The sequence below is a fragment of the Primulina eburnea genome, chromosome 18 (genome assembly GCF_022965805.1).
Source record: "Primulina eburnea isolate SZY01 chromosome 18, ASM2296580v1, whole genome shotgun sequence".
In the NCBI taxonomy this organism is placed as follows: domain Eukaryota; kingdom Viridiplantae; phylum Streptophyta; class Magnoliopsida; order Lamiales; family Gesneriaceae; genus Primulina; species Primulina eburnea.
The window spans coordinates 11269234-11280679 of NC_133118.1; the positions used below are offsets into that span (position 1 = coordinate 11269234).

The 11446-nt window shown below is 39.7% G+C and overlaps 1 protein-coding gene and 1 long non-coding RNA gene across 2 annotated transcripts; both read left to right on the forward strand.

Moving 5' to 3' along the window:
- The first annotated feature begins 3268 nt into the window (after positions 1-3268).
- On the forward strand, positions 3269-4492 carry LOC140819928 (uncharacterized). The gene is made up of 3 exons (XR_012115311.1): positions 3269-3367; positions 3893-3952; positions 4367-4492. It is a non-coding gene; the product is annotated as an uncharacterized lncRNA (long non-coding RNA).
- Positions 4493-6232: 1740 nt separating this feature from the next.
- On the forward strand, positions 6233-10751 carry LOC140819109 (uncharacterized). Its single transcript, XM_073179120.1, has 5 exons — positions 6233-7559; positions 7707-8101; positions 9354-9458; positions 9636-9767; positions 10077-10751. The coding sequence occupies exons 1-5, from the start codon at positions 6233-6235 to the stop codon at positions 10749-10751; spliced, it is 2634 nt and encodes an 877-aa protein (XP_073035221.1).
- Positions 10752-11446: the final 695 nt, after the last annotated feature.

Sequence of the window (11446 nt, forward strand, 5' to 3'; positions counted from 1 at the left end):
AGACAACAGCCGGATAACTCCGGTGAGAATTACATTCTCAGTATAAATCATGTATACATGCAATCATATAAACAATATAAAAGCATATAACGGATAATTCTAACATGTACCAAATCAGAACATGAATCAATACAATACTAAATCAAGTTCTAAACATGTATCCTATTCAGGAACATAATCAATATCAAGAATAATTCCTATTCTAAACATATACCAATATCAGGCACATACTCAATATCAAGAATAACTTCTATTCTAAACATGTACCAATATCAGGAACATAATCAATATCAAGAATAACTTCTATTCTAAACATGTACCAATATCAGGAACATAAAAGGACATGAACCATATTCAGGAACCTAAATCCACATCAATGAATATAAGTCAATATTCCTGTCACTCAAGCTTGTGACTCTACGTTTTAGACTAGACTCAATCCTAGTCTAGGGATCCCGGTTTCCAGATGTGGTATTCCTATATCGAATTCCGTAAAGGATGGAACCATAATCTCTATTACTCGATATAACCAGTGCCCCGGTATTCCCATATCGAATTCCGTAATAGAAGAATTCCAACCCCTTTACTCGATATAACCAAATATGGTGTTCCTATATCGAATTCCGTAATGGATTCCATTACTCGATATAACCATACATCCAGTGTCCTGACCTAACCGTCATGGACTGTAGCTCTATCGCTAGCATCCTATCTTGTGACATTGTGCAATGTGCCATGGCGATACCACCACTATCCGGCACGGTGTGTCACAAGACAATTCAACCAATACCTGTTGTCTAAATATCAAGAGAACAAGTATATGAATCAAATCAATGCAAATATCCATGCAATAAAGTAAAGTATGTGATTTAGGGAAACCCAAGTCTAAACCGACTCAAGTCCATCTCCCAATACCACATTGACTTATACCTTTCTTTCGTCGGTGTCTGGCTCAGTCGAAGTCCTCAACTCACAGCCTGTCTGATACTGACAATACCAACAATCTCATGTCAATATACCGTCCAAATTACTATCAATCTAATCATTCTGGATTTAATTCAAAATCAACGGTATAACAGTACAATCTCAGTATTCCCGTCAATACCATATCACCAGATATTAATTACAAATCTTAACTCATATCCGTTACAATCTGTAATTCATTCATAATCCAAATCTGTCTGGTATAAATCAATATACCCTAGAAAATTCATAACAATTTCATAATCAGTCCGTTTCTTAATCTGACTTCGATTCTACGATGTCTAATATGTCAAGAACATCATATATGAATTCCATTCAATTCTGACAATATCATAATTCTAAAACATGTCAAAACGTAGCAAAACTTACGTCAAGTTGTAGCCTACGTCGCTAGGAACTCAATACCGAAGTCGGAATCAAAATCGGACGGACGGATTTCTCCGAAAAGGCGTAAGGATTTTCAACCCAATTCCTCTGACCCTTTCTCGATTTCTGCTGAATGATTTTCGAAGGAATGAATGGCTATCAAACATATATATATCCTGCATGCATTCGACGAAGTGGCAGCATTTCCGCGCAACACGCAACACCGCAGGTGCGGTCCTGCACCGCGGGTGCGGTCTCGTAAGCACCGCGGGTGCGGTCACCCCACGACAATCCTATCCATTTTTCATCATCTACACCGCGGGTGCTGTGTCGTAGGGACCGCGGGTGCGGTCTTGGTTCGCACCAAAAATCCCTACTTTAATTTTAAATACTCTTCTCGGTATCCCGATTGGTCCATTCATAATCACATGACATTATAAATCAATCAACGTCAATTACAGTGATTAATTTCCGGGCATTACAATGTTCTTCACGAAGAAGGGCAAATTTCAAATCAAAATCATCAGGAACTACCAGCCGACCATTAAGTCGTAAAGAACCATCAGAAGAAATCTGAAATCCAGACTGATGTCCTGCATATACAAGTTCTTTCGACTTCTGAATGTGAGCATCGCTTCGTTGGGCCTATCGTATTTTCGATATCAAGTTCGGCTCAATTTGCAATGTTGACACAATGATAGAATTCCAATTCGAGTGAAAAGTCCAGCCAGAAGTACATATATCTTCATGTACCTTGGCGACATTGACACAAGCTAAAACAGAATCATGAACTTTACAGCTAAGGGCATCTGCAGTAACATTCATCGATCCAGGGTGATACTGAATCTCACAATCAAAATCCTTCAAGACATTCATCCATCCGTGTTGCCTCATATTCAATTAGATTGAGAAAAGAGATATTACAGACTCTTATGGTCTGAATAGATAACAAAATTCTCTCCATACAAGTAATGGCGCCAAATCTTCAAAGCAAACACAATGGCGGCCAATTCAAGATCATGAACAGGATAACATGTTTCATGAGATTTCAATTGACGAGACGCATAAGCAACCACCTTGCCATGTTGCATCAGAACACAGCCTAAACCTTTACCAGATGCATCTGTACACACTACAAGTCCTCCGGTACCTGAGGAAATATTAAGTGCAGGTATTGTGGTCAATCTCGTCTTCAATTCAAGAAAACTAGCTTCACATTCATCTGACCAAATGAATCTCTGATTCTTCTGTGTCAGTTGAGTAATAGGTTTAGCTATTTTCGAAAATCTTTCAATAAAACGACGATAATAACCAGCTAAACCCATGAAACTACGAATCTCAGGAACATTCGTAGGACTAGGCCAATTCAATACAGCTTCGACCTTAGCAGGATCAACAGATATGTCATGTCTCGAAATGACGTGGCATAAAAATACTACTTTGTCCATCCAAAATTCACATTTGGACAATTTAGCATAAAAATGGCCATTGCAAAGAGTTTGAAGTACCAGTCTCAGATGTTGTAATGCCCGGAGTAAATATTACAATTTGTTGATTTAGTAATGTGATATTACTAAATAATTAACGCTTTTTAAAGAGGAAAATATGATATATTTTGCTCATATGAAATCCAAATGAGTTGAAATTTGGATATAACTTAGAAAACTCAAAGATATAGAAATTCTATGTTTTGAGTTTTGAGAAATTTGATCGTTTGACTAGTCCAAAGAGATATACCGGTGTTAAAATTTTAAATATATTATATTATATTATATTATATTATTAATATAGTATAATATAATATTAAAAAAAATAAATAAAAAAAAAGAAAAGATAAAGATGTACTTACGTGAAATGAAGGAATGAATCTTTCGTTCTTATAGTGAGCAACGTATAGGTGAGAGAAAATACAGAATATGATTTCGATTTTTCTTTTTAATCGTGCGACTTATCGGTTTACCCAATCGATGAACCGACTTCAGTTCTGGGATCGTTGACACGAGGTCTTCGATTTGAGGTATAAATTTTATAGTTTTGGTGGTGTTTGAAATTCGTCGATTTTTGGAATAAATCTGTTAAATTGTTAAATCATACTGAAATTGAAGATTGTTGAATAGTGTATGTTTTTAACGAAGTAGAGAAGATTATAGTGGTGTTATTTTGAATTATTCCTAATTTATTATAATTAGGGATTTTTAATTGTTGGATTGAGATTGGAGAGATGTTTGTCAGTTGTTATTAATTCTGAATATATATTTGGAGTCTACGAAGTATATGCTACACGTTGATATAAAGTTTTCGCAATTTGACGGATGTTGTAAAATAGCCTATTATTTGAAGTTAATTAATTAGGGTGTATTTGATGATAGTATTGTGAATTAAATACACCAGAATATTAAATTGTTGAACAATAAGAATTTATAATCGAGTTTTATATTTTGTTGAATTAATTGTTGTTGGGCTATTTGATGTGATATATTGAGGCTGTTATGATTATGTTGATACGGTGACAATGATCTAATATTGTCGTTGAATTATTTAGATACATCACAAGCCTCGGGATCAAAGAAATAGCCAGATTTTATATATACTCGATTATCAGGTACGTGTTGACGTACGAGCATATGTTGTTATTGTTTAGTATTGATGAATACTATTGCGTTGAACGATGATAAATCACCAGAATTGGGTGATTTGATATTATATTTGTTGTTGTTTATTATTGTTGATATTGATGACTATCGTTGTTTGGAGATGTCTCGTTGATGTTGTCACGTTGATGTTGTTCGTTCGACGATATTGCTGTCGCCGGAGTTGGGTTGCGACGTATCGTCGGTGTTATTGTTGCAATGTGATGTTGTTGAGGTTGTTGATGGCTGATTGTCCAGAAACGGCAAAGGGGGTATTTCTGTTATCATTTCAGTTATATCTTATGTTGTTGATAATATCACTGTTATGTATTACGATGATGATTGTTGTATATGCTCACCCTTTGGGGGCTGTTTCTGTTGGGCAGGTTACAGGACTATGCGTGAGACAAGATAGTGGTGAAGGACTAGGTGTGTCTAGTCAAACAGTCCTGTAGTTGATAGTAGATAGAGACAGTATAGCTTATTGTCTTATTTGAGTTGTATGTGTGTATTTATTATATTGTTTCTGCTACACTGACGTAGATAGTGCGGTGATTGCATTATTTTGTAGTATATGTGTAGTGACCCGTTCCAGAATCACCTACTAAGCAAGAACTAAGCATGCAATTAACCTAATTAATAAAAATCAGAGATAACAGCGGAAAAATCAACAACTATAATTATACAACCATATCGAATAGAAAAGTACTGAAAACTAAACCAACCAGCTACTCACTGTCCTCCTCCTGCTCCTCCCGAGCCGTCCAACCTGAAGCCTGCCCCGTGGAAATGGGGTGTCCAAGAATAAACAAAACTGAGGACGTGAGCGATAAGAACGCTCAGCACAAAAGCATGAGTATACAGACCTATATGAAATGCACATGCTATGATCATGATACCGGGGTAGTCAAGAAACAGGAGTCACAAAAGGATCTCAACAATGCTCAGTCTAGAGGCGCCAAGTGGATAGTGCCGCGCGGTCCAACCTCTGGGTCACTGCATCCACTACAAGAACAGACGTGGACCTAAAATGTCCCGGATCACCGAAGCCCTCCCGACCCGTCGGCCACTGTGTACTCTCGGTGTCCATGCGTCCACAAGATAGGGCTGAGCGGCCCCAAGATATAGCTTATCTCGAAAGAGATACAGCTCAACAGTAAAGGCTATCTCGAAGGAGATACGGCTCAACGTGCAATGCAACATGCATCATAAAGCGTGACATAATAGCATGCATCATATGACATGTAACAATGCAGCACATAATCATGCAACACATATATGAATGTATACTCAACCAGGATATCTCGGATAGTACTTTCGTACCTCTATCACAGCAATCCTAATCCACTGGAACAACCAGACAACAGGTCTAGAACAAGCCTACGCATCAAAAGCATATCCCAATCAATTCTACCATGCTTGACTAGCAAAACCAGTATTACCAAAGGTTTAGGGTTTACCTTCGTCCGTCGACAGCCCTTTGATGTCGATTGCCTCGTAACTCAGACGTCGCTACGCTACCACTCCTGGCAGCTCCCGGCTATCGCTCGACCAACAACTAATCCCTAGAAACCTTCCAAACTCTCCAAAATGAGAGAAAACTCAAGAAATTGGCAAGTCAAAATGAGGAAATCCGAGCACTATTTATAGGCCATGTTCGGATCGTCCGAACCCTCTTCGGAACGTCCGAACTCTCACGTGTCCATCGGCTCTTGACAGCTCATGTTCGGATCCACCGAACATACACTTCGGACCGTCCGAACTTGCACGTGTCCAGCTGCTCTTGACACCTCATGATCGGATCCACCGAATTCACTTCGGACCTTCCGAACTCTTCGGTGCTTCCGAACCATCTTCGGTCCGTCCGATCATGATTAATCACCATTAGTCCGTTAATTACCCAATTTAGAATTCGGGCTACTACAATATGCATTATATTATTACGTCGTCGAAAAGAAAATTTTTATGCATATGACGTCACATGTTGAATGATTACGTGGCGAGGTTTGGGGCGCCACATTTGGTGGTATCAGAGCATATGTTAGATGTCTGGGATGGTTAGGAGTTGGATTTGTGTTGAGGGAGTTGGATGACGATATTATCTGCGTGTGTCTGTGCATTTGACTTGTTATTGATGATTTCTTGGTATGATTGATTGTTCTTTAGTTGCGTGTGCTTTAATGCGAAAGGTGTGATGATGATTACTGGATTGTAATTGTTAAATGTTATGATTAACAATTTGATTTCCAGTGATGGCAGCTAGAGAACAGGTACATCCACACGAGGAAACGGAAGAGGTTGACAGTGGGTTTGGGCAGATGAATCCATTGCCACCTCCTCCTATGGGACAGGCACCTGCAGATCAGCCTTTATTGCCTGGTGAGTTGACTTTGGCACAGTTTAGCAGTTATCTTCCACCGAGATTTGATAGTTCTGAGACTGGTGAGCGAGCAGAGGAGTGGATTGAGAGGATAGAGCAGATATTTGTGACCACTCCGTGTGCTAGGTCTGCTTGGTTACGATTGGCTACATTTCAGCTTTCGCGGAATGTATTATTGTGGTGGCAGACGACTGAGACCAGATTGAGTGCCCAGGGCCACACTGTTGATTGGGATGTGTTCCGATCTCGTTTTATTGATAAGTATTTTTCTATAGCAGCCAGACAGAAGAAAGAGAGAGAATTTGAGAATTTGAGACAGGGCAGTATGTCTGTTGCTGAGTATGAGTCTCGGTATTCTGCATTGCTGAAATATGTGCCACATATTGCTACGAATGTTCATGCTAAGATGAGGCACTTCTTGAAAGGGTTGAAGTTAGAGTTGTTTGATCATGTTCAGTCAAACAACCCGGTATCATTTGAGGATGCAGTGACGAGGGCTGAGATGGCTGAGTTGGTTATGCAGGAGTATGGGGCTCAGGGACGATTATCAGAGCTGACTAGGGAGTCATTGCGACCTCAGGGACAGTCTTTTAAATATCAGAAGGGTTCATCTTCTTCTTCAGCATCATCTGGGAAGCGTCGATTTGATTCACGACGTGTTGAGAGTCGTGGGGGCAGTTCTCAGTCTGTTCAGGGGCAGAGAGGAGAGTCCAGAGCAGTGAGATGTTTTCGTTGTGGAGGACCCCATCTGATCAGAGAGTGTACACAGACCGAGATCACCTGTTTTGAGTGTGGCGGTGTGGGCCATATAGCCAGACAGTGTCCTAGTCATGAGGGACAGCGAGATCCCAGGAGTGATAGAGGTAGATCCTCAGGGAGAGGAGGACGACAACCTCAGCAGTTTACACCACGACCTTCTGGAAGACAGCCGCAGACGCAGGGAGCTGGTCCGCCTCAGGCACAGGTGTATGCTTTGACACGAGAGCAGGCAGAGGAGGCACGAGAGGAGATGATAGCGGGTAAGTGTTATTTATGTTCTTATCCTGCTTATATTCTTATTGATACTGGTGTCTCGCATACTTTTATATCGAAGAGGTTTGTGGTTGAGCATCATATGCGCTCATCTCCATTGTCTATGCCTCTTTCTGTTTCGACACCTTCTGGAGTTGATATATCAGTTGTATCTATGATATCAGATGGTATTATTTCTTATGAGGGCTATGAGCTCAGATCTGATATGATTATTCTAGAGATGACTGATTTTGATTGTATTGTGTGGATTAATGTGCTAAAGAGATATTGTGCGACTGTTGATTGTTATCAGCGGGTAGTATATTTTTATACAGATGAGAAAGAGCGTTGGACATTTTATGGGAAGGGTTCTCGTCCCCGTGTTCCGTTGGTATCTGCTATCCGGATGTCTCGGTTATTGGAGCATGGGCATGAGGGTTATCTTATTTATGCTGTAGATATGATAGAGAAGAAGAAGGAGGTGGGAATAGAGGAGATACCTGTAGTTGCTGAGTTTGCCGATGTATTTCTTGATGAGATTCCAGGCTTCCCACCAGCTCGTGAGGTAGAGTTTGGGATTAAGTTGATGCCAGGTACTTCCCCTATTTCTCGTACTCCTTACAGAATGGCACCAGCAGAGTTGAGAGAGTTGAAAGCCCAGTTGCAGGACTTGCTGGACAAGGGATACATTCGCCCTAGTGTATCGCCTTGGGGTGCACCAGTCTTATTTGTAAGAAAGAAAGATGGAACGATGCGGCTTTGTATTGACTATCGACAGCTGAATAAGGTAACGATTAAGAATAAATATCCCCTCCCTCGTATTGATTATTTGTTTGATCAGTTACAGGGAACCTCGGTATATTCAAAGATTGATTTGAGGTCAGGATATCATCAGATACGAGTTAGAGTGGAGGATATTCAGAAGACTGCATTCAGGACCAGATATGGGCATTACGAGTTTTTGGTTATGCCATTTGGGTTGACGAATGCTCCAGCTGTGTTCATGAGTTTGATGAATAGGGTATTTCAGCCTTATCTCGATCGATTTATTATTGTGTTTATTGATGTATTATTCCAGGAGTGAGGCTGAGCATGTTGGGCATTTGCGTTCAGTGTTACAGGTGCTGCGAGATAAACAGTTGTATGCCAAACTCAGTAAATGTGAGTTTTGGTTGGATCGAGTGGTCTTCTTGGGTCATGTTATATCGAGAGATGTGATTTCTGTTGATCCAACGAAGGTCGAAGCCGTGTTACAGTGGTCTTCACCTACATCTGTACCAGAGATCCGTAGTTTCTTGGGTTTAGCAGGTTATTATCGTCGATTTATCGAGGGGTTTTCAAAGATTGCTAGACCTTTGACACAGTTGACCCAGAAAGGTGTGCGATTTCAGTGGTCTGAAGCATGCGAGAGGAGTTTTCAGGAGTTGAAGCACCGACTGACGACTGCACCGGTGTTATCAATTCCTACAAAAAACGAGAGGTTTGTTGTTTATACTGATGCATCATTACATGGTTTAGGATGTGTTTTGATGCAGGATCGACATGTTGTGGCATATGCCTCGAGACAACTGAAACCACACGAAACAAGGTACCCTGTGCATGACTTGGAGTTAGCAGCCATTATCTTTGCCTTGAAGATATGGCGACACTATTTATATGGTACCTCGTTTACGATTTATACTGATCATAAAAGCTTGAGATTTCTGTTTACACAGACAGAGTTGAATATGAGACAAAGACGATGGTTAGATTTGCTGAAGGATTATGATTGTGAAATTGAATATCATCCTGGTCAAGCTAATCATACTGCTGATTCATTGAGTCGTAAAGTTAGCTGTACTGCAGAAGATGTGGGTCGTTTATCAGCTATGTTGTTGTCATGTTGTTCCTTAGGATATGATTTCTATATCTCGACGACTCCTATCTAGGTATCTACCTTATTAGCTGAACCTGATATATATAGTTATATTCGTGATGCACAGATAACAGATGAGAGGGTTCAGCGGTGGAAGGAGTTGGTTTCTCGGAAACAATATACCCTTTTTAGAGTGGCCGATGATGGCAGTTTGAAGATGATGGATAGATGGGTAGTTCCTGATGCATCTGAGTTGCGCCAGGGTCTGTTGCGGCGTGCCCATTGTAGTCGATATTCTATTCATCCTGGTGGCAAGAAGATGTATAAGGATCTACGTTCTCAGTTTTGGTGGAAGGGAATGAAACGTGATGTGATTGATTTTGTACGTCGATGTCTCAATTGTCAACAGATCAAAGCTGAGAGGAGAAGGCCGGGTGGTGAATTGAGGAGTTTAGAAGTACCGACTTGGAAATATGAGCACATATCGATGGATTTTGTGACTCATTTGCCAAGAAGCACTGGAACTATTGATGCTATTTGGGTGATTGTTGATCGATTGACGAAAGTTGCACATTTTATACCCTGTAGCATGAGTAGTACGTACTTGACGATGGCACAGTTATATATACGAGAGATTGTACGGTTGCATGGGATTCCAGTGTCTATTATATCTGATAGAGATCCTAGATTTACTTCTCATTTTTGGGAAGGATCGCAGACTGCGATGGGGACGGAGTTGAGATTGAGTACGGCTTATCATCCCCAGACAGATGGTCAGACTGAGCGTACTATTCAGACGCTTGAGGATATGTTGCATGCTTATGTTATGGATTTTAAATCTGCTTGGCAGTCATCTATTCCATTGGTAGAGTTTGCGTATAACAATAGTTATCAGAGTAGTACTCAGATGGCTACATTTGAGGCATTGTATGGGAGACGTTGTAGATCTCCGTTATATTGGGATGATGTTGATCGAGCTGCAGTTACCGGTCCTGATATGATTCATGATATGGAACAAAAAGTAAAGTTGATACAACAACGATTGAAAGCAGCTCAAGATAGACAGGTCGCCTATGCTAATAAAAGACGAAGACCTTTAGAGTTTCAGCAGGGCTATCGAGTATTTTTTAAAGTTTCTCCTTTTCGTGGTACAGTGCGATTTGGCATGAAAGGAAAGTTGGCACCGAGGTATGTTGGTCCGTATGAGATATTGCAGCGGATAGGCACGTTGGCTTATCGATTGGCTCTACCTCCATCTTTATCTGGTATTCATGATGTGTTTCACGTATCGATGTTGCGGAAGTATGAGCCAGACCCTTCACATGTGTTGAATATTTCTGAGGTTCAGTTAGATCCTGATGTGTCTTATGTTGAGAGACCAGTTTGTATTTTGGATCGATCTGAACGGAAGCTTCGTAGTAAGCTTATACCGATGGTGAAGGTTCAGTGGGAGCATAGAGGTGTCAAAGAGGCCACTTGGGAGACAGAGCGGCATATGAGGGAGCTCTACCCCTACTCATTCTGATGGTATGACGTATCTTTAGTTATGCATGTTATTACTGTTGTTGATTAATTTCGGGGTCGAAATTCATTTAAGGGGGGTAGAAATGTAATGCCCGGAGTAAATATTACAATTTGTTGATTTAGTAATGTGATATTACTAAATAATTAACGCTTTTTAAAGAGGAAAATATGATATATTTTGGTCATATGAAATCCAAATGAGTTGAAATTTGGATATAACTTAGAAAACTCAAAGATATAGAAATTCTATGTTTTGAGTTTTGAGAAATTTGATCGTTTGACTAGTCCAAAGAGATATACCGGTGTTAAAATTTTAAATATATTATATTATATTATATTATATTATATTATTAATATAGTATAATATAATATTAAAAAAAATAAATAAATAAAAAGAAAAGATAAAGATGTACTTACGTGAAATGAAGGAATGAATCTTTCGTTCTTACAGTGAGCAACATATAGGTGAGAGAAAATACAGAATAGGATTTCGATTTTTCTTTTTAATCGTGCGACTTATCGGTTTACCCAATCGATGAACCGACTTCAGTTCTGGGATTGTTGATACGAGGTCTTCGATTTGAGGTATAAATTTTATAGTTTTGGTGGTGTTTGAAATTCGTCGATTTTTGGAATAAATCTGTTAAATTGTTAAATCATACTGAAATTGAAGATTGTTGAATAGTGTATGATTTT

Bases quoted from the DNA above. Each gene is read 5' to 3' on its own strand.
- LOC140819109 (XM_073179120.1), top strand. From the start codon at position 6,233: ATGGCAGCTAGAGAACAGGTACATCCACACGAGGAAACGGAAGAGGTT. The intron at 9,459-9,635 runs GTAGTTCCTGAT...AATTGTCAACAG, and splicing joins TGAAGATGATGGATAGATGG to ATCAAAGCTGAGAGGAGAAG. The intron at 9,768-10,076 runs GTGATTGTTGAT...TCTGCTTGGCAG, and splicing joins GAACTATTGATGCTATTTGG to TCATCTATTCCATTGGTAGA.